At 66.5% G+C, this 21,914-nt stretch overlaps 1 protein-coding gene across 10 annotated transcripts in view; it reads left to right on the top strand.

Annotated features, from left to right (window-relative positions):
* BRSK2 (BR serine/threonine kinase 2) overlaps positions 1–16,671 on the top strand; it is a 60,781-nt gene extending 44,110 nt beyond the window's left edge. For 2 of the 10 annotated variants that reach the window (XM_042958287.1, XM_042958292.1), the window contains 13 exons: positions 311–342; positions 675–839; positions 932–1,029; positions 1,115–1,265; positions 3,362–3,427; positions 5,475–5,535; positions 6,273–6,480; positions 7,093–7,141; positions 10,466–10,589; positions 11,896–12,076; positions 12,148–12,237; positions 14,815–14,862; positions 16,059–16,255. In XM_042958287.1, the coding sequence (XP_042814221.1) occupies positions 311–342; positions 675–839; positions 932–1,029; positions 1,115–1,265; positions 3,362–3,427; positions 5,475–5,535; positions 6,273–6,480; positions 7,093–7,141; positions 10,466–10,589; positions 11,896–12,076; positions 12,148–12,237; positions 14,815–14,862; positions 16,059–16,234 (1,449 nt within the window). In that variant the 3' untranslated portion in view covers positions 16,235–16,255. Of the gene's footprint in view, positions 1–310; positions 343–674; positions 840–931; positions 1,030–1,114; positions 1,266–3,361; positions 3,428–5,474; positions 5,536–6,272; positions 6,481–7,092; positions 7,142–10,465; positions 10,590–11,895; positions 12,077–12,147; positions 12,238–12,428; positions 12,524–14,814; positions 14,863–16,010; positions 16,256–16,518 lie in introns of those variants that run through there. The other 8 variants (XR_006208280.1, XR_006208279.1, XR_006208281.1 and 5 more) reach the window with 8 other exon arrangements.
* Positions 16,672–21,914: the final 5,243 nt, after the last annotated feature.

Below are 21,914 nucleotides of genomic sequence, written 5' to 3'. Positions count from 1 at the left end.
CTCCCTCTGCCCCCAGCCCTGCCTGCAGCCCCCAGCCCTGCCCACCTTCCTTCTTTCTCTAGGCCAGCATTTCCTCTTCCACTTGGGATACGCAGGGTCAGGGGTACTAGGTCAGGGGTGCAGCCCCTCTCCATGCTCCCCCCACATTGCCCCCCCCCCGTCCCTTCTCTCCTCCCCTCCCCACCCCTCCTGTGCTGCTCTCTGCACACTCCTGTGGTCCTCCCTCCCCGTGCTCCCGCCCCCTCTGGCCTCCTAACGTGGGCTCCTCCCTCCCTGCTCGTACTAACTCCCTGTTTCTCTTTCCTTGTAGCTAGAGCACATTCAGAAACACATATGGTATATGTAAGTAGCTTTTCCTCCCACATCACCTGCTTTGCCTGTCACCCGTCACCGTGGCCTGGAGGGCCTGCTAGGGAAGGCGGGGGGCGACCCAGCCCAGCGCAGGCCGGCTCCCAGCCTCAGCCGCTCCTGGCTCTCAAGGCCCCCCGGGCCGGCCTGCGCTGGGCACGGGCCGGACGCAGGAGGTGTGCAGGGGCCGGGTGCAGGGAGAGCAGCAAGCTGCAGGGCCCCAGGAAGGGGTGGGCCCCGCCCTCCCAGCACCTCAGGGTGGGGGCGGAGAAGCCCCAGGCTGCAGAGGTGGGGGTGAGTGACCCCACGGTGCCTGTCATCCACAGAGGGGGCAAGAACGAGCCCGAGCCGGAGCAGCCCATCCCCCGCAAGGTGCAGATCCGCTCGCTGCCCAGCCTGGAGGACATCGACCCCGACGTGCTGGACAGCATGCACTCGCTGGGCTGCTTCCGGGACCGCAACAAGCTGTTGCAGGACCTGCTGTCCGAGGAGTATGTTGGCGGGGGCTGCGCTGTGGCCAGCGGGCGGGGCCCCTCGGGGAACGGACTTGCCGACCCTTCTCCCTGCCTCTCACCCGCTGCAGGGAAAACCAGGAGAAAATGATTTATTTCCTTCTCCTGGACCGGAAAGAAAGGTACCCGAGCCACGAGGACGAGGACCTGCCCCCCAGAAACGAAATAGGTATAAGGTCCCAGGGCGGCCTGGTCCCACACTGCCCCCTCCAGGCCCAGCGGGCTGCCTGGCCCTGACCCCTGTCTGCACACAGACCCTCCTCGGAAGCGTGTGGACTCCCCAATGCTGAACCGGCACGGCAAGCGGCGGCCGGAACGCAAGTCCATGGAGGTGCTCAGCGTGACAGACGGCGGCTCCCCGGTGCCCGCGCGGCGGGCCATCGAGATGGCCCAGCATGGCCAGAGGTGCGTGCCTTCCAGGAGGACCCAGCACTCTGCCTCCTGGTGGCCCGGCCTGGTCGGCATTGGCACTCCTTCCTCACGGGCTGTGCTGGGCCTGGCGTGGCTCACCTCTGCCCCCTAGTCCTGGGGCTGGGCCAAGGCCACCGGGCGGGGCTGGACCACACGCAGTGCCAGGGGCTCGGTGGGGCTGCTTGGGCTGCTTGGGCTGGACTGGACTGAGCTGGACTTGGCTGAGCTGGGCTGAGCTGGACTGGGTTAGACTGGGCTGGACTGGGCTGGACTGGGCTGGACTGGGCTGGACTGGGCTGGGCTCGGCTGGACTGAGCTAGATTTGGCTGGGCTGGACTAGACTAAGCCGGGCTAGACTGGACTGGACTGAGTCGGATTTGGCTGTGCTGGACTTGGCTGTGCCGGGCTGGGCTGAGCTGGACTGGGTGAGGCTGGGCTGGGCCGGGCTGAGCTACACTGGGCTCGGCTAGACTGAGCTGGACTGGACTGAGCTGGGCTGAGCTGGCCTGGCCTGGCCTGGCCTGGCCTGGACTGGATTGAGCTGGGCTGGGCTGGGCTGGGACTGGACTGGGCTGGACTGAGCCGGGCTTGGCTAGACTGGACTGGATTGAGATAGGATGGGCTGGACTGGGCTGGACTGGGCTGAACCGAGTGGGATTGGGGTGGACTGGGTTGGACTGAGCTGGGTTAGACTGGATTGGGATGGATTAGGTTGGACTGGATTGAGCTGGGCTGGGCCGAGCTGAGCAGAGCTTTGCTCTGTTGGCCTGTGTTGAACCGGGCTAGTCAGGGGTTGGGCTGGACTGGAGTGGCCTGGACTTGGCTACACTGGGGTCAAGCCATGTTCAGAGCTACCTAGGAGGCCTGTCCCCACTCGATGCTGGCCCCATGTTTGGGTCACCTGTGGTAGTGTTGGGATCAAGGGCATGGAATTCTGTGGTGGGGATGGGGTGGGCAGGGGGAGGGGACGCGGGGGGGGGGGGGTGGTGCAAGCAGGTGTGGGCTGAACCAGCAGCGCCCCCTGGAGGAAGGAAGGGCGTCCTGGTCCTGCAGAGCCTCCGGGGACTCTGGCTGGCTGGGAGAGGCCCTTGGCAAGTCAAATCCTCACCCTGGCACTGGGCGGGGTCTTTTTGGGGTGAGGCCCAATGTTCCTGCCCAGGCAGGGGCTTTAGCCAGAGCTCTGGGGCATGGAGACCACCATGGGAGGTCCCAGCTCTCCGGTCAGCTGGGGGCTAGGTGCTGGGGCCAGCCGGGCCTCCCAAGGAATTTGCCAGGAAACAGGGTCACTGTCAGGATTAAAGTGGGCACGGCTCCCTCGGTGGTCCCAGGCCTTCCCCGGGGCAACAGGCTGGCTCCGGACAACCACGGCCCACTGCCCGTGGGCTCTGGCACTGGGAGGCTGGCTAGGGTGGTGGGGAGAAAGGTGTCTGCTGGCTGAGCTCCTGCCCTGACTGCCTCGCGTCCTGCTTGTTGTGGGCACCCCTCTCCCCAGGAGGCCCCCAGGGTGAGAGGCCACCTCTCCCCAGCCCACCTTTCCTGAGCCTTGCTCCTGGCCTCCCGTTCGGCCTGCCCAGGGCAGGCCGACTGCTGACGTGGGGCCCACCCCATCCCAGCCGCCCCACGTCCCTCCCTCCTCACCCGTTTAGAACAGGGGCCAGGCGTGGGAGGCCACCGAGCCGAGTCTCCCGTTCTGCCTTCCGGGCCTGGCCACCTTGGGATGGGAGGTGCTGGGACCGGGTCAGCTGTGGGCCGTCCCAGCGGTCACTGGAAAAGCCCCTTCCTCCCGGCACCTCCCAACTTGCCTCTGCTGCTCCAGACTCTGCTTCTTCTGGCTTGGCCGCTCGGCACTGGGGCTGGAGGGGCCCTAGGGCTGCCGGTGGGTGCTGGGCATATCCTCCAAGGCCTGGCCAGGCCACCCTGCCCGGCAGGCCATCAGGGTGGGGTGCGCTGTGGCCCTGGCACCCTCCTGCCTGGCCTCCCCTCGCGCCCACGTGCCCGGCCTGTGTGGAGCTGTGTGGAGGTCCGGCCTCCCAGGCCGCCTGCTGGGGCTGCGTCAGTAACTCTGTTTTCTCGCTTTGTTCCTGCTGTAGTAAAGCAATGTTCAGTAAAAGCCTGGATATCGCTGAAGCCCACCCCCAATTCAGCAAAGAAGACAGGTATACACCCTGCCCACCCATCCCCCGCCCCCCAGCCCCGAAGACGACGGTGGGCCTGGTGGCAGGGCTGGGCCCGAGGCGCATCCGGCCCTCTCAGCTCTGGCGAGGGAACCCTCCAGCGAGCTGGGGACGGGCCTGGGCCAGACAGGGCTGAGGCCCCGAGGAGGTGTGGGCTGCTGGGGCAAGGCCGATGGCCGGCCTGAGAAGGGCTGGGAGACCCACTGCGCTCTCCCTGCCCTGGGACCCCCCGAGTGTTTGCAGGCTGTGAGGCCCCCCTCTGTGTTAGCCCTGGTAAACCTCCCCTCCTCTGTTCTGTGCTGGCCTTGGGTCCTGGGGTCACCCTGCTGCCCACAGGGGCCAGAGTGGAGGTGACAGCCCAAGGCGGCTGCAGGCTCCCCAGGAGGGGGCAGGAGGCATGACAGTCTTAGGGGTCTCTGCATGGGGCCTGGTGTTCCTGAGCACCCCCCCAACCTTGCAGGGCCTGCTGCCTGTGGGCAACGGTGGTTGGGCCTCACCCCTGTTGCCCTCCCCCTGCCTCCAAACCTGCCCGTGTCCCTGCCTGCTCACCGCTGGCCTCTTGCCGCCTACCTGTCGCCCGGCCCTGGCTGTTCTCTGTGCCGGCCCCATCCTTTCTGTCTCGGGCAGGTGCAGCCTGGTTTCCGGGGCCGCCTGCTTAGACAGGAGGGTATGGAGGCAGCCCCCACCCCTGTTCCTTCCACTGCTGCTTTTCTGGTTTCCTTGTGCCAAGTGATAAGCGCATGGCTGGCCTAGTGGCAGGCAGGCCCTGGGCGCTGGCCCTCACTCTCGGCTGCTGCCCTGCTGGCCTGCAGCTGCTGGGGTGGGCACCAGCTGGGACCGACGGCCCCCACTCCTTTCCCAGTATCCGGAAGCTTCGGACCCAGGCCTGGCTCTGGGCACTGTCCTGGCCGTGGGCATGCTGGGCTGCGGGGCCGGAAGCAAGGTCAGCGCCACCCCCTGGCTCCGTGGCTGTGTTAGGTGGGGGAGTCGGAGGGTCGCTGCCATGGGGTCCTAGCCCACAGGTGCCGGGGCCCTGGTCAGAGTGGGCTCAGCTCCTCCCTGAGGCCCAAGGGCTGGGCCAAGGCGTGGGCGGGCAGGCCGGCGGGCGGGCGGGAGCCCTCTCAGGGCCAGGCTGGCTGGTGGGGGCGGGCCTTCACTCATTTCCTTTTCTCTCCCGTGGCTGCCTCGGCACCACGCCCCCCCCCGCCCCCCATCTCCTTCTTCGAAAGGGGGCAGGTGCCAGTACCCAGGGCTGAGCGGGCGTGGTGTGCCCTCCCTTGAGGCCGTGTGGTGTGGTGGAGCGAGGCCTCTTGGGGTGCCGGGTTCCTGCCCGGCCAGGTCTGTGGGCCGAGTGGGGCCAGTGGTGGACTGGGCTCGTGGTTTCGGCCAACACTTACCCCAGTCTTGCCTTGCCCAGGCCCTCCTGTGCCAGGAGGAGAGGGCTGCAGGCTGGTGTGCTGTGGGTGGCTCTGGGCTGGGCAGGTGGGCTATGGGCATGGAAGGGTTGGGCTGGTGCCCAGCTGGTGGCCCACGTGGCAGGATGGGAGGTGCTCAGCAAAGCGCAGGACTCGGGGCCTGTGACAGTTCAGCCTTGGGGGTTCTGGCCGGGCTCAGGGCCCCCGGGGCCTGGAGAATGGACCAGGCACGGGTCGGATTCAGCTCACCGGAGGCACCCGTCTCCCCTCGTCCCTCTAGCCACCTGAGCCCCCGACAGACCCTTGCCGAGGGCTCCCCTGTGCCGTCCTGGGCCTGGGCCTTGGACCCGGGGCAGCTCCCACGTAGAGAAGAGGCGGAGCCCCTGGGGGGGGCAGGCGGCCAGCCACCCCACTGGGGCTCTGACGGGGACCCCGATGGGGCTGCGGGGCCCTCTCGGGCCTGGGGAGAGACGGGGTGGGGGGCACCGCTGGACAGCCCTGGGCCGCCTCGAGGCTCTCGGCCGGGGCTCCCGTCCTCGTGGAGGGTCCGCCTGGGGGACGGAAGTGGAGAGCACGGCCCCTCCCAGCTGACCTGCCCGCCCCTGTGTCTGCAGGTCCAGGTCTATCAGCGGCGCCTCCTCGGGCCTCTCCACCAGCCCGCTGAGCAGCCCCCGGGTGAGCCCCCCGCCCCGACAGGCCCGGCGTGCACGGGGGGGCAGGGGAGGCTCCCAGAGCCGGGGAAGCAGGCCCCTTCGCCCGCTGCTGGGGCCGCCCGCGGTTGCCGCTGCCCTCGCTAACTGCACGTCTTTGTTTTGTTTCGTTTTGTTTGTTTTTCTCCTGTGTTATTTGTGTACTTTTATGGCACCCGCTCCCACCCCCACGCCTGCCTGCCCCCGCTGGTCCTGCCTTGGGGTCCTGCTTGAACGTTGCTTTTCTGGTTCTCCTGGTGCCGTGTGTGCATGCGGGGCGGGGGTGGGCGCATGCACGGTGGCTCTCGGGGACCCCTCGCGCTCTGATCCCTGCCCTCCGCGCCTGCCCTGTAGCCTGTTAGAAAGTTTGCCCTGCCCCCCCCGCCCCCCGAGAGCCCCTTTGTGGCCTGCCCCCTGGCCACCTCCGTGGAGCCTGAAGCTTGTCGGAGCGCCTCTCGGCCCGGACACACCCTCCCTCCACAGGCCACCTCGCGGCCCAACCCCAAGACCCAGACCTTGCCGAGCAAGGCCAAGCTGACCGACAAGCCGCTGCAGGGCACCAAGTCCAACCCACTCCCGGCCGGCACCCAGGCCCGACCCCCTGTCCCGGGGGGCCTAGGCCCCCAGCTGGCCCTGCCCCCGGGCCCGCCGACCATGCCGGCCCCCACCCGGCTCCCACCCGTTGGGACTGAACCGAACACCAAATCTGTCCCCACCATACAGGTGACCCCTCACCCCTCTCCAAGGGGTAGTCCCCTCCCCACCCCTAAGGGGACGCCCGTGCACACGCCCAAGGAGAGCCCGGCAGGCACACCCAACCCCACGCCACCATCCAGCCCCAGCGTCGGAGGGGTGCCCTGGAGGACACGGCTTAACTCCATCAAGAACAGTTTCCTGGGGTCACCTCGCTTCCACCGCCGGAAATTGCAGGGTAAGCGGAGGGGAGGGGGACCGGTGGGGCAGGCGGGGTGGCGGGGGCCGCCCCCTCCCCACTTTCCTGGTTCACCCCATCAAAAGCACCAGGCAGTGGCCTGAGTCCTCTAGGCCAGCGAGGGCCCAGGCAGCAGCCCCGATGCCTGCTTACTCCCGAGCCTGCTCACGGTGCACGTCGAGGGCCTGGCGGGTGTGGCCGGGCCGGGCTACCTGAGCCCACGGAGGGGAGCCAGCCGAGGGGCGGGTGTGGGCGAGGACAGTCAGAAGCCCGTGGGACCGGGGCAGCGGTGGCCAGCCTGCTCCTGCGCGCTGGGTGCCGAGGGGCGGTTGGCAGCTCCACTGGCTGTTGGAGCCTATAGCACAGCCGATGGGCGGGTGTGGGGGGACCATGGCTGTCTGTCAGTGACAGCGGGGCTGGCTGGAGGCTAGAGAAAGCACGGCCCGATTACAGCACCGTGGGACTGCCCCGCGGCCCTAGGCTCTGGTGGTGAGCCCCCAGGAGCTTGTGGGGTGGCTCCCTAAGACCCTGCCCGCAGCGCAGGGGGATCCCTGGTGGGGGAAGGGCAGAGGGTCACCATGCCTTCTCTTCCTGTCCTTCCCATGTGCACAGTTCCAACACCCGAGGAGATGTCCAACCTGACCCCGGAGTCGTCCCCAGAGTAAGTGGCCACTGCCCAACGTCCACTGTGAGCCACCGGCCTCCCTCCTGGTGCCCAGACACCGAGTGCGTGGGGAGGCTGGTGCTGGGTCCTCCCACATGGCGGGCTGGGGACCCGCGAGGGCTTTGGGGTAAAGCACCCCAGCCCCTCCGGGTGCTTATTCCTTCTCCCTGTGACCCTGTGCTTGCCCCAGGTGCCCCCTACACCTCCTGCCTCTGGGACACCTCCTCTCCGGCACTCACAGCTCTGTGTCCTGTGCTGTGAACGCCAGGTCAGGGAACTGGGTCTGGGGTAGGGAGCCTGGCTGGAGACCAGGGAGGGCACGGCCGTGCCTTGGACAGACTGCCGCACACCGGCCTGAAAGCCCGGGCTCCACACTGGGGGAAGCGTGTGGACCCTGAGCCCGAGCCCTGGTGGCCAGGCGTGCTCACGACTCTCCGGGCGCAGGCTCAGCCCTGGATGCGCTGGGCACAGGGGGCCTGCGAAGGACCGGCCTGTGGTGCTTGCGGCAGGCAGCCTCCGGGGAGAGGAGCGCTGGGCCGTGCTGACACGGGCTTTCCAAGGGCGGAGTGGAGCCCAGGATGCGTCCAGGAATTTGGGGGCTCGTCAGGATGGAGGGTCTCAAGGCGAAAACCTGGCGCTGGCCGAGGAGGAGGAGGAGGAAGCGGGCTGCGGAGGGTGGCACTGCAGGAGGGTGCCAGGGGCAGACCAAGCCCTCAGCTAACCATCGCCATTAAGGAGGAGCAGGTCCCGTGGGAGGCGATGGGCGAGCGGAGCCACAGCCACCCCGCAGCTGGCCTCAACTGTGGCAGAGACCCTGGAGAGGCCGCGCCCCCACCCTCCTGGCCCTCGTGGTGGCCTTGGCCTGCGGCTCTGGCAGCATGGCACAAACAGGAAGCGAGGCGTGGGTGTGGGACAGGGCCAGCGAGGGGAGCAGGAAGCCGCCATGGCCTCATATGGGCAGCCCATTCGAAGGCCACGGTCTTGCTGACTGAGCAGAAGGTGCCGCCATGGGGCAGGCTTCACGCGGGGCCTGGGGACGCGGTGCCTGCAGGCAGGGCGGACACCCGGGCCGCGGCAGGTGCGGCAGGCGGGCCCCACGTGCTGGGTTAGGGCCTCTTCGACCCTTCCTGCTGTTGTCACCACTCACAGACAGCCCTGTAACAGGACTGTTGTGCTGGCGGACCAGTTAGGTCCCACAGCACCTGATGCCCTGAGGCCTTCCCGTTCTTGAGTCCCTTTGGGGGCCTCGCCCCTCCTGGGGGTCCCGATGGGACCCGGCAGGTGCGCAGCCGCCCAGGGAGCTCGGTGCAGTTAATCCCCAGCGCCGCCTCCTACAGGGGACATCCTCGCCGGCAGCGTGTCGGTCAGGGTCCCCCCACCCGGTGGGGTGCGAGTGCACCAGTGTGTACACGTGGGGCTGTTTCTCGGAACTGGCTCACATGATTGTGGGGGCCGGCAGGCCTCAGGCCGTGGGTTCGGCAGGTGGAAATAAGCAGGTTTGGGTGATGTTACAGCCCCGAGTGTGAAATGTGCAGGTGGGGAACCCCACGGTGCTCTGTCGAGCGGAACTCCTTAGGGAAACTGCAGCCTTCCCTCTCGAAGCCTTCACCTGGTTGGATGAGGCCCACCACATCCTGGAGAGTGGTCTGCTTTACTCAGAGACGCCTGGCTACCACACGTCTAAGCAGCAGCACCTGGCAGCCGCCCGGGGGGCCGAGCTGACTTGTGGACTCGACCGGCAAGAGCCTCTCTGGCTCCCTCAGGCACGGGACTATTTGTGCCGGCTGCCCAACAGCTGGGCTCCCAGGGTACAAACAAATGACGTTTTCAGTGACTCTCCTATCATCTCTGTCAAAGGAGGAGAAAGAGAACCCCCGGCGGGTTCCAGACGGACTCCCGAGTACCTCTTGGGCTGCAGGCCCTGGGGACGGGTGCTGGGGCAGAAGCCTGCGCTCCAGGGCAAGGAAGCAGAGCAGAGGGCTGGCGGGGAGGCAGGAATGGGGGGTGGGGGGATGTGCACTGTGGGGTCGGGGTCCCCGAGCTGAGCAGAGGCCGCTTGGGCCCACAGCAACGTGCGCGGCGGGGCCCTGCCTGTGCCTCGCTGGCTGCCTCGAGGTCTGAATGGGGGTGTTTGATGGCTTGACGGGCGGAACTCGGGTCCGGTGTCACTGATGCGGTGAGAGGCGGTGAGAGGCGGCGAGACGGCGGCCTGGAAGACCGCTCCAAAGCTTAGCGGCTTCAACGACACGCGTTCCTCCTCTCGGGCTCTGTGGGTCAGGACCCCGGGCGGCCCCGCTGGGCCCCCTGCTGCAGGCGGTCGGCGAGCCGTGGTCCTCTCAAGGCTCAGCAGGAGCCGGGCCTGCGCCAAGCTCGTGTGGTTGTGGGCAGGACGCGGGTTCCTCGGATACGGGCCTCTCCGTCGTGTTAGCTGGCTCTGTCACGGTGCCGTGGGGACCTGCTGGCAAGCAGGAGTCGCGGCCTGTGCAATGTGTTCTTGGAGGCGACATCTGTCACTCTCGGGGCTCCCAAGGGAGGGGCCGGCACGGGTGTGTGAATGCGGGAGGCAGGACGGTGGGGCCAACCGAGGGTCTCCCGCGCCGGTGTGCTCTGAGCACGTGGTGGCCCCGGACGCAGGGCAGAATAACAAGGCCGGACGGAAGACAGAGGACAGTAAGGGAAGCCCTGGGCGCCAGTGAGGTGAGGGGCTCAGTGTGTGCGGGGGGATGCGGCCCCTGCCCTGCCCAGTAGAGCAGCTGGGTTGGAAGCAGCCTCCGTGTTCCACGGGGTGACCGGGCTGGGCAGCAGGAATGTGGACGGCCGGGCGGCCCCCGGGGAGCCAAGGCTGCCCCGTCAGGTGGGAGGGGCACACAGCCTCCTGGGCCCCCAGCCCCCATTCTCCACGCAGCGTCCCCCCATCCATGTGTCCACGTGGGTGCACGTGTGGGTGCAGACTTCCCCGGCCAGCCGCGACCCCCTACCCTGGCCTCCCGCGCTGCGCCCGCTCCCCGTGCAGCCCCAGGGCAGGGGCACCTCCCTCAGGGATGGCGTAGAGCCGATTTCCCCAAAACTCGGCGGCTGAAGCAGGAGTGAGGCTGGGCTCTACCTTCCTTTGTGGTGGGTTCTGCTGGGCACTGCCCAGACCCAGGCGGGCACGGGAGGGGAGCAGGGTGGGAGGAGTCGGGAGCCAGAGCAAGAGTGGGGGATGGGGAGGGGGCAGCAGGGCAGTGAGCCGGCCTCGGCCTGGAGGGGAGCGCGGGCCTGTCCCCAGAATCTCTGCCGACAGTGAGCAGACCCTGCCCCCGCCCCCGCCCCCCTGCCCAGGCTCGCCAAGAAGTCGTGGTTTGGGAACTTCATCAACCTGGAGAAGGAGGAGCAGATCTTCGTGGTTATCAAGGACAAGCCCTTGAGCTCCATCAAAGCCGACATTGTTCACGCCTTCCTGTCGGTGAGCCCCTGTGCCCCCACCCACCTGCGATGTGCGTGCCACACAGCCACTGGCTCCAACTGCCCTGGCTGGCGCCTGAGGGTCACCACGTGGGCCCCTGAGGAGGCACTAGTGTGTCTGGGGCGGGAGACAGGTGTGCATGAAACAAGTCCTGCTGAGATGGGGCTCAGTGGGGCTGGGCCTCGAGGGCCGAGGGCGGGGACTGCTGGGGGCTGGGGTTGAGCCCCGGGGGGTGACACCTCACTGAGACCGGCAACCATGTAGCAGCTCCCCAGGGAGGGGACGTGGGGTCTGGACACAGAAGGCCCTCTGCTGGGTCTGGTGGACGTACCGTGGCCTCGGGAACTGTCCCAGAGGCCTGTCCCCTGTGTGCTCTCCCACCCCCACTTGTCTCTGACGGAGGCCTGGTGGCTCCGAGGGTGGGCTGCCCTCAGGCCCTGGGCGTGCTCCTTTTGTCTTTGCGAGACCTTTGAGTGTGTGAAGCAGAAAGCCCTGAACGTTTTCTTCCGGGTCCTGTCAGGGGGCCTCGCCCCGGGCTGGGTCCCCCAGGACCACGGCACCCCTGCAGCTCAAGCTGGGCCACCCCAACCAGGGTGGGCAGGACCCGCCAGTGTGGTTCCCTGGGCTCAGTGAGGCCTCAGCCCTGCCGTCCCGGCTGCAGCCAAAGTTCCCTTTGGGCGAGGGGACAGCTTAGAGCGCTGACGAGAAGTCTCCGGGGACCAGGAGGAGCCAGCAGCAGGCCCAGGGTGGGGGGTGGGGGGCAGCCTGCCTGCTCGCCTCCTCAGTGCCCCCAGTCTGGGTCTCCCTCTCCCTCAAGCCCTCCCAAGCGCTCCTCCCAAGTGTGATGGGGATTCGGCCGACACCTCGTTCAGCCTCCTGGCACGGTTGCTCTCCTGAGCAGCAGAGCACCGTCCTAGGGGTGACCCCCCCCCCCCCACCAAGGCAAAACCACCTCCTGAGTCCGTCTTCAGGGGCATGCCCCCTTGCTGCCCGTGACTCAGGTGCACAGGGGCCCCTCTGCCCGAGCTCAGCGATGGCCAAGTGGCCTCAGCCTCCGGAGGCACCTTCGCAAAGCACAGCAGAGGCTTTAGCCTTGATCCTGGCCGCCACCGCCGCTGCTCTCAGGGGCCTGCGCCGCCCTCCTTGTTCCTGCCTCCCTGTTCCCTCCCACCCTCTCCTCTTCCACTCGGCTCTCGTGTCGCAGCCTGCACGGAAGTTCAGGGTTAGGGGCTCCAGCCTGGTCCACAGGGTGGCGTGGAGGACCGGCTCGGGCACTGCACACTCACACCACCCTGCCGCCCTGCAGATCCCCAGCCTCAGCCACAGCGTCATCTCCCAGACCAGCTTCCGGGCTGAGTATAAGGCGACAGGGGGCCCGGCGGTGTTCCAGAAGCCGGTCAAGTTCCAGGTGGACATCACCTACACCGAGGGCGGGGCAGCGCAGAAGGAGAATGGCATCTATTCTGTCACATTCACGCTCCTGTCAGGTGAGCCGCTGGCCCAGGGCACGGGCTCCGGGCTAACCCTGGGCCTGGGCATGACCCCCTATCTCCCCCAGGCCCGAGCCGCCGCTTCAAGAGGGTCGTGGAGACCATTCAGACCCAGCTACTGAGCACACACGACCAGCCCTCCGCCCAGCATTTGTCAGGTGAGGCGGGGGCTCAGCTTGGGCTGCCCTGCGGGCTGGTGAGCAGGGGTGTGGCCCCCCTCCGACGTGCCCACCTCGCTGCCCCCCAGGGGGCAGGGCCCTCCCCGGCGCAGTGGGCCGGCCCGTCTCTGCACACCCAGGGAGGTAGGGCCCAGCACACCACACTGAAAGGCGCCTCTTGTCCACTGTAGAACCCCCCCCGCCAGCGCCAGGACTAAGCTGGGGTGCTGGGCTTAAGGGCCAGAAGGTGGCCACCAGCTACGAGAGTAGCCTCTGACGCTGGCAGGTAAGGTGTCCGGCCCCCGCCGCAGGGGCAGGGAGGGGGCTGCGGGCAGAGCCTCTGGCGAGAGCCAGACTGGCCCCAAGAAGGGCACCCTGTGCCCGCTCACACATCCAGCGGCCAGCTCCCGGCCCTGGACAGACCGTCTAGGCCCAGCACCCAGGCTGAGCAGCCGGACACGGGCAGCCTGGCCCCAGGCCGGTGAGAGCAGGCTCCAGAAGAGCAGTGGCCAAGGTCCTGCGGGGAGCCTGCCACCCTCCGGGCTCCCCCAGCCGTACCCTGCGAGGCTGTGGGCCTAGAGCCCACACTGGCTGACACACGGTGGGGCTACCTGCCACCTCACTTCCCCGTGACAGGCCCGTGATCGTCTGGCCTTGAGCAAGACGGGGGGGCCTGAGTGCCCAAAGGAAGAACTCCCCAGCTGGGCCTACGGGGTGGGGGTCGGGGGGGGGTGGTCACACAGGGAGAAGGGGCTGCCCAGGCCTGGAGGTGCTGGGGGTCCGAGAGCCCGAGGGTCCACGCTGCTCAGCACCTGGTGGGGAGTGGGCTACGTGCCCGCGGCAGGGGTGGGTGAGCCTGTGTAGGGCCGGGTGGGCATGTGCACACGCAGCTGTCCGTCAGCGAGGGTGTGCGGGTCCTGTCAGGATGGTGGTAAGGCACTTGTTGCCGTGACGGCCCAGTCTGGGTTTAGGGTCTGGGGAGCACGGCGACCAGCACAAGCCCTGCCTCTCTGAGCACCCCCTCAGGGGGCCCCTTTTCCAGCCTGGTGGGGTCCCAGGGGCCAGACCAGCCCCGCTCATCCACCCTGCCCCTGCCATCCTCATTCCATTGTATGTGTTTCACCCTTTTCACCCCCAATGTGTGCCTCCTCACCCCACTGGCAGGTCAGGGCTGGGGTGCCCCCAGCATGCTAGCCCTAAGCCCACGGAGTGGGCTCTGGGAGCCAGGCTGGCACTGGAGGCAGGGAGCAGGGGGGACAGGTGTCAGGTGCCTCTGGCTCCCTGGGAGCCTTCAAGGCCTCCACATCAGAGCAGAGCAGGGCTGACAGAGGGAAACTGAGGCCAGGGAAGGACAGAGCTTGTTGAGGGAGGTGAGCGAAGGCCAGGGCCTGGTGTGTTGCCCAGAGGGTACCCAGGCCTGCTCCTGGCTGGGTCATTCTGCCCATCAGCCGGCGTCCCTCATGCCAAGTACCAGGCACAGCAGTGAGCAAGGTGGACGCTACTCTTCCCCTGGGCTCCACACCCCACCGCAGTCCTGCCCCCACCCCAAAGAGGGGGCCCCTGTTAGTCCTGACCCCACTCAGCCTTGCGTCCAAAGCTGTGTCCCCGCAAACTCTCGGGTACCCCCTCTGGGCTCCAGGCCCGTCTCCCCTGACCTCCTTCGGGGGTCTGGGACCTGGGGAGCCTAATCCAGGATCCTAGCCCATGCCCTGGCCCCATCCCTAGGCCTCCTGTACGCTCTGGCCTTTCCCAGCACCCTCCCTCCCAGTCTGGATGCTCTTGTCTGTCGAGCTCAGTTCTAGAGCCACTGTGAGCAGGGGGCAGAAGCGGGGGCCCCTTAGCTACTAGGGCAAGAGACCTGGTGGTCACTCCAATTAGGGAAAGGAGGCCAAGAGGTCACATCCCACCCAGCATAGGCCCCTGTGAGAGCCTTGAGGAGCCCTACACTCTAGGCCCCTGGAGCACCAACACTCCCAAGGCCCAGCAGAAGGGAACGGGGTGCCAGCACGGGCTGAGGGGCAGATACAGCTGCCTGAGCTGCAGAGTGGCAGGATGAGGACACTCACCCGTCCAGAGTAGGCCACAACCAGAGCCCTGAGCTTCTCGGTTCCAGAGCACATGTCTTGGGCCCAGGGCAGGACAGAGGAGACGGAGGGCCAGGTGGGTGCAGGGCACCCGATGGGCAGGGCCCCGTCTCGCCCTCAGGCTCTGGTTGCAGCAGGACCCTCCTCTGACCAGGATACTGCCCCACCCCCCTCACTGCCCGCAGTCCGAGCCGGCCACGCCCCAGGCTCCACCCCCCCCTCCCCCCAAGTCCCACCCAACTCCAGCTGGAACCCACCCTACCTGCCCCAACCCCCCTGCTCTGGGCTCCACCCCTCCCAGCCTCCTAGCCTCCTTCTCCAGCGAGCCAGGCCCGGCAGCACCGGCCCCTTCCCCCGTGGCCCCGCCCCCAACCCGGGCTCCGCCCCTCCCTGAGGGCCTGGCCAGAGGCTGAGGGCAGTGCCTGGCCTGGGCTCCGAGTGGGAAGACTTTTTCACACGTCTCCCTCCCTCCTTTCTCCATTCTGTGCTCCAGACACCACTAACTGTATGGAAATGATGACGGGGAGGCTTTCCAAATGTGGTAAGAACCCCTCACGCTCACCTGGGATCCCCCAGCCTGTCACCCCCACCTGCAGCCCGCTCCTGGCTGCGTGCTACCCCTGCCGCCCTTAGGGCCACCCTGGGGTCCCTGTATACACGTGGGCCCCCCCCCCCCCCCCCCCCCCGCCCCCCCCCCCACCTCTGCCAGGAGCAGCCTCGGTCACCCACCCCCTAGGGCAGCCACTGGCCCAGCCCTAGGATCCAGGCAGGCCAGGAAGGGAACCCGAGACTCAGATCAGTCAAGGGTCTCCACACCCCAGGGCCAGCAAGGGTCTGTGTGGGCTCTGGTCTGGGGTCTGGGTGGACTCCAGACCTTGGGCAGGAGGCTGCTGTAAAAGCTTTCTGTCCACTGAAGGGAGGGGTGGGGGAGGGTGCTGTGCACGCACTCCCCTGCCCACTGCTCCGGGCTGGGGGAGTCAGGTTTGAGAGGTAGAGCGGAGGCACCTGGACAGGAGGACAAGGCCCCCAGGTGGGGGTGGTCAAACCATCTCTGCCTTCTTCCTCTGGGATCAGGGCCCCCACTCTGGCTGCCTGCCCCCGGCCCTCCCATACCCAAGCTCTCCATGCCTGTTCACCCATCCGTCCATCTGTGTGTCTGCTGCTGACCTCTGTGTCCATGCGGTGCTGCCTGGGCTGGCCGGGGGCCGGGCTCCAAGCCTCCCGGGAGGAGCGTGGCGGGCACACTGGCTCCAGCCTCCCCAGCCCAGAGAAGGCTCCCTGGTCCCGTGCGAGGAGGCAGCCGGGGGGCCCCAGGGTCCTGCTCAGCCCTGGGGCTTGTGGCAGTGGTGGCTTTTCTGCCTCGGTCTCCAGAGTGGGGCTGGCCGGGTGGCCAGGCCATGGGGCGGCTGAGGTGCAAGGGGGGCCAGGGCCTCAGGGCCAGGCGCGGTGAGGGAGGAGGGGTCTCTCCACCTGCTGCCCCCACCCCTCGCTTGCTGCCCACCTGCCCCCCCCGCCCCCGCCTGCCACGCCCGGCTCAGACCTCATCTCGTTGGGTTTTCTTTCTCTCGTGGAGACCCTTTCGTTCATTTGTTTGTTTGTTCTCTTTCTCTCTCCTTACCCCCCTTCCTCTTTCTCTTTTTTTTTTTCTTTTTTCTTTTTTCTCTTTTGTCTTCTGTTCTGTGTACCCAGGCAGCCCATTGAGTAACTTCTTTGACGTAATTAAACAACTTTTTTCAGACGAGAAGAACGGGCAGGCGGCCCAGGCCCCCAGCACGCCCGCCAAGCGGAGTGCCCACGGCCCACTCGGTGACTCCGCGGCCGCTGGCCCCGGCCCTGGAGGGGACGCCGAGTACCCAACGGGCAAGGACACGGCCAAGACGGGGCCGCCCGCCGCCCGCCGCGAGCAGCCTTAGACACATAGCCCCCTCCCCCAGCACGGCCCTGACAGTGGCCCCCAAGGCCGCCCCGCCGCCCGCCCGCCCGCCGCCGCCCGCCCGCCCGCGTGGACCCGGGGCCGCGCCCGTCCGCCCGGCTAGACTGTTGCGGAGCCGGGGAGGAAAGGAAAGGGGGCACCGGGGGCCAGCGCCTGCGGCGGGGGCCAGCGCCTGCGGCGGGGCCCGCCCGTGCTCGCTCTTTCTCTCACTGTCTCTCTCTCTGCCTGCCTCTGACAACGCCACTGTTTCCGCTCTGATACCAGGAATTATCCCGAAAAGTTAACATGTCACCTCCACGAGGCCGTCCTCTGTGCTCCGCGCCGGACACCGGCTGACCGAAGGCAGCTGCCGCGGACCCGCCCTCTCTCGTCTCCTGCTGCTGCCGCCCGCGGCGAGGCCCCGCCCACCCGCGCGCCGCCCGCCCCGCCCGCGGCGAGGCCCCGCCCACCCGCGCGCCGCCCCGCCCGCCCCGCCCGCGGCGAGGCCCCGCCCACCCGCGTGGCGGCTCCGCGCCGGCCGGCCGGCCGGCCGGGCTCCGGACTCGCGGCGACCTCCCCGGCCGGGCCGCGGCGGGCGGGACAGCCCAAGTCACCGGCCCGCCGGCCAGCCTGCACGCGGCCTCCCCCGGCACGGCCCCTGCCTGCAGCCGCCCGCCCGCCCCGCCGCTCGCTCGCGTCCACCCGCCCCCTCCCCTCCCCCCCCCCTTCCCCGCTCGCCTGGGGCTGCAGCGTGCTCTCGCGCTTGGCGACCCTGCCTGGCCCGGGTGGACCCTGACCCTGCAGGCACCGGAGCCGCCTGCCTGCTCCACGGCTGGCCGAGATCAGTATTATTTATTTGCTGTTTTAACTTACTGAGTTTCTTTCACTTCTCTGTTCAGGGAAGGGGCAGCAGCAGCAGCGTCCTCCTGCCATCTGTGTGTCTTGGGCGGGGCGGGGTCTGGGGCCGAGGAGGCGCCCCGAGGAGGGAGCCGTCGGAGCGCTGGGGGGCGGCGGGGGCAGGCCGGTGGGTGCAGCGCCGGCAAGCTACTGTAAACTTTAAAGAATTCCTGCAAGATATTTTTATAAACTTTTTTTTCTTGGTTGTTTTTGGAAAAGGGTGTGGGGGTGGGGGGAGCCGCTGGGGCAGGGCTAGGTTTTGTGTTCAGGTCTTTGCTCTTGGTTCTTTCTATATACATACACATATATATATTTAAAGAACGGCGCGGTTCGCTCTGTCCCATGTTCTGTCCGGTTACTGTGTAGACGCAACTCCAGTCCCACGGGGTGGGGGGGTAGGGACGGGGCAGGGCGCTGTCTCCCAGCAGGATGGCCCTGCCCAGGGCCCCTCTGTCAGGCCCAGGCTGGGGACCATCTTGGTTTTGTCTGAGAGTGGGGGTCGGAGGAAGGCCCTGGGCTGGCTCCCACACACGGGACAGCAGAGGCACCGCAGGGTTTTTTACTAAAATGACAAAAAGTAAAAAAAAAAAAAAGAAAAGAAAAAAGTTGGCGGCGTCCTCCTCAGTGTGTGTTCTCTGTACACAGCAAGGTCACGGGGTGTGGCCGCCTCACTCCGTCCCTGTCCCCAGCTTCTGCCTGTTTCTGTTGGTGGGCCCGGTCCCTCCAGGGTGGCACAGGCCCCCGTGGTGTTGAGAGTGTGCGGGGGGGGGGGGGAGGGGGCCTGGCCGCTGTTGGGAGGCACCAGGCCAGCGGCGGGCCAGGATGGCAGGTTTTGATTGCATGCCTTCGCTGTAACGAGTCCACTTTGCTTTTGGTGTGTCTTCCGCCTCCCCGCCCGCCCTGCCCCCCTCCCATCGTGGACAGCTTTTAATGCTTCTGTTACATTGACCCCCCCCCCCCCACCACAGGCTGGGATTTCAATACATAAGAAACAATTAAACACCTATAACAGCATAAGCCACGCGGTACAAGCGGGAGGGGCTTCTCCAGAGACAGAAGACACCGAAAGCAATACCTCTTGTTAGCCTTCCTCTTTTGTACTCGGGACACACGCAGACGTCACGGAAACGAACAAGCCCCACCCCGTGTATCCCCTGTCAAATAACTGTGAGCAACCTTAGTTCTGGAACAATAAATTCCTTCAGTAAAAATACCCGACGCCAGTCTCCGTCCAGGCGGGGGTGGGGCAGGGATGTGGGACAACCGGGTCCAGCTCTTGTCCCCCACGTGCATTCCTCTGGGCTCTGCCGGGTGTGGACGCTCCAGACAAAGAGGCCAGCCTCCTGTGCGGAGTTGGGGACTGCCCCCACAGGCTGTGCTGGGCTGGGGGCAGGGGAGGCCCAGGGGCACAGGGAAGCGCGCCCGCGGCTGACGTGGAGCCCCGCCCTGCCGCTGCAGCTCTACTGCCAACCCCTGACCCCATGGGGTCACCCTGGCACCTGGAGAATGAACCTTCTTTTCGCTCCTCTCTTGTAAGGGGCAGATGGAGTGCCATGACCCGCAGCCCTGGAAGTGATGGGCAAAGGCTGCTGGCTGGCAGCCCCGCGAAAACCTGGGCTGGCCTCTTCCGCGGAGGGGAGTGGCCCGAGCCGTGCCCACCACGCCTGTCAGCCACATGGGCACCATGACCACGCACCGGCCATCCATCCCCCACCAGCTCCAGGGCTGCCCAGCCCCAGGTCGTGCAGGAGCACTTGGGAGTCTACCACAGAGCCCTGAGAATGGGTGAGGAGTGGTCCCCGACGAGCGGTCCGAACAGAGACCACGACGCCCACGGAGCCCTCCCAGGCCTCCCACACAGGCACCCTCTCCCTGTATGTGAAGATCAGGCACAGCGTGGGCACGTGGCTTCGTGGCAGGGCCTGACTACACCCAGCTGTCTCCACAGCAGGATCCGGCCGCCACGGCACTGACATTTGGGGCCTGGTGGTCCTCTGTGGCGGCGGGGGCTGACCTGCATTCTACAGAACATCAACACTGTCTCTGCTCTCCCCCTGCTAGATGCCTGTAGCCGCCCCCTACCTCCGTGTGACAAAACCACTCCCCGAGGTGGCCACGTGGCCCCTGGTGAGCGGGGCCAGCCCCGGAGCCCACGCTCCTACGCCCTGTGCCATCTTGCTGGAGCAGAGTGCTGCCAAGGCCCCGGGCGCCTCTGCCAGAATGACGGCCTCCAGCTCGGCTCAAGGCCCTGGACGTGAGAAAGAACCTGGGGTTGCGGAGCTGGGTGGGCTGCTCCTGTGCTGGCCCTGGAACAGCACCGTGCCTCTGAGGGGGGTAGGCGCCCAGAAGGTACTTCCGAAGGGCTGAGGGACAGGCTCCACTGCAGTCACTGAGCTGCACGGTGTCCCGTTAGCCGCAGCTCAGAAACAGGCTGAAGGAGGGGCTTCAGTTGCAACAGGTCAGCTGGGCATGACCACAGAGCTCCCGGGGGCCTGGGCTGCCGGCCGCGGGAGCAGTTTCCCTGACCGGTGGTTCTGCAACCGCTTTACCCAATGAGCGGCGATGCACAGACCTCATCCTCCTCTACTTGGCCCTCTGAACACTGCAGAGTGTCAGCCGTAGCGGGCCACGTGACGGGAATCCTGAGTATCACAGCACGCCTGCCGCCTGCCCACCGCACCCCTTCGTCATGCCACCCCCCTTCTGACGCCAAGCTCCCTCTTGGTTGTAAGAAACAGAAACCAAGGCAAGCGAAGCCAAAGACTGTTAGTATTAATATTTACTAATATAAAGTGTATATAAGGAACCTGCTATGCAACAGACACTGCCCTGAGCACTTACACTGAGCAGTAAGCCAGACGGTCCCCACGCTATTTCTGTAAGGTACAAACTGAAACGGGGACTTAACAGCAAAAGGGAGACGGTGGTGGATCTGGCACCTGGTAAGAGGACGGTCTCTCAGGACTGTCAGTTCTCAGGCACTGACACACGTTGGGGGCCAGCCATTGCTGGCCTGCGGCCCCAGTGAACAGACACATGCCCCCACCCCCACCCCAGGAGCTCTGAGTGCCAGCAGGTGGCAGAGGCAGGGTGGAGGCCCGTGAGGAGGATGTGCTCTGCTCTGCTCAGAGCCTGCCCTAGACCGTGCGTGCTGTCAGCTGACAGTGGAGGCAGAGGGCCCCACAGGCTCCTGAGCCGTGAGACAGAGCGACTGCTGGTGTCCTGAGGCCTCAGAGCTTGGAGAGGGGGGCGCACCCTCAAAGTCCCGCAACCCAGCTTCAGGGAAGGGTGCTACAGCATCCCTGCTCACACATCTCCCACGCCAGGGAGCTCACTACCAGCAGCGGCCCAGCCCTCGCCAGTGGCTCCGCCTCTCCCTCGCCCTGCAGCTCAGTGCCCACTCCCCTCTGCCCTCGCCCCAGGCTACCGGCCCCACCCTGGGGCTTGTCCCCTCCCCCCACCCCCATGCTTCCCCTTCCTGGATCCGCCCCACTCCCCACCATCAAGTCGAATTTCTGCCCGTGTGATTCATCAAGGGCTGGAGGTTAGCAGGGAGCGGAGGAGATGACCAGTGACAGGAAGAGAGAGAACCGGCGGTGAGCATCAGGGCAGCGATGCCGGCTGGAGGAGAAAGGCAGCTGGGACGGACGGAGGCAAGGGAGGGGGCACCTCTGACCCGGGCAGTGCGCCCGCCTGGGGCTCAGGTGGGATGGCAGTCTATGCTGCTGTCTGTCCAGCTCATCCTGGGTGTCGGGCCCTGGGCTAAGTGCCTTCAGAGGCCATCTCTGTGTGCCCTCAAAATGACCCTCCAAGAGCTCCATGGCCCACCTTCCAGACGTACTAGTTTCCCACCTGCCGGAACAAGTGAGCACAAACTTACAACGCCGATCGTTACCAAGTTCTGCAGGTCAAGAAGCGGGTCTCACTGGGCTACAATCGCGGCCTTGCCAGGGCTGGCTGCTTCTGGAGGTTCTGCAGGAGAATCTGTTTCCTGGTCCTTCCCGGCTTCCGGAGGCACCTGCATCCCTTGCGGAGCGCCCTCCTCCACCCTCAAGGCAGGGGCACCAGGCCAAGCCCTCGTCCCGCCTTCCGGCTCTGGTTCCCCTTCTTCTGCCCCCTCCCCCGGTTTTAAGGAATCCTGTGATTACACTGGGCCCAGACAATCTCGCATCTCAAGTTAAGCTTATTAGCAACTTCGCTCCGTCTGCAACTTTAACCCCTTTTGCTGTGCAGGTAACATGCTCACAAATCCCGGGGACTAGGGTGTGGACGTTTGGAGGAGACCGACCTCCTTCTGCCCCCTGCAGACGGCTCTCTAGCACAACCACCTCACATGGAAAATTACTCACCCCAAACTTTGAGGTCCCCCAAACTCTCAACAGCATCAAGTCAAGCCCCAAACGTCACCTAAGTCACTCAGTCAGGTCTGGGTGAGACTTGCATGATCCATCCCAGTGCAAAACCCCTTTCCACGTGCCATCTTTGACACTGGAAATGCTACCTGCTTCCAGAATACAAAGGTGGGGCAGGCACAGGACATTTCCATCCCCAAGGGGGAAGACAAGTGGAAGGGGAGACAGCGGAAGGAAGTGGGCATCACTGGGCCCAGCCAGGCAAACCCCACGAGGTGCTGGCAAGGCCTGGGAATAACTTTGTGGCTCAAGGCTCTCCCCTCTGGGCTCGCAGCTCCCCCTGCAGGCCACGCTTTCTTTCAGGAAAGGCAGCCCAGCAGCTGCCGGTTCCCCGTTCCCCCGTGTCTCCTGCCCACGGGGCCTGATTCCCTC

Source organism: Panthera tigris, chromosome D1 (assembly GCF_018350195.1).
Source record: "Panthera tigris isolate Pti1 chromosome D1, P.tigris_Pti1_mat1.1, whole genome shotgun sequence".
NCBI classification, from domain to species: Eukaryota; Metazoa; Chordata; class Mammalia; order Carnivora; family Felidae; genus Panthera; species Panthera tigris.
The sequence above is the reverse complement of the archived record's forward strand: the minus strand, read 5'-3'. Positions and strand labels throughout refer to the sequence as shown.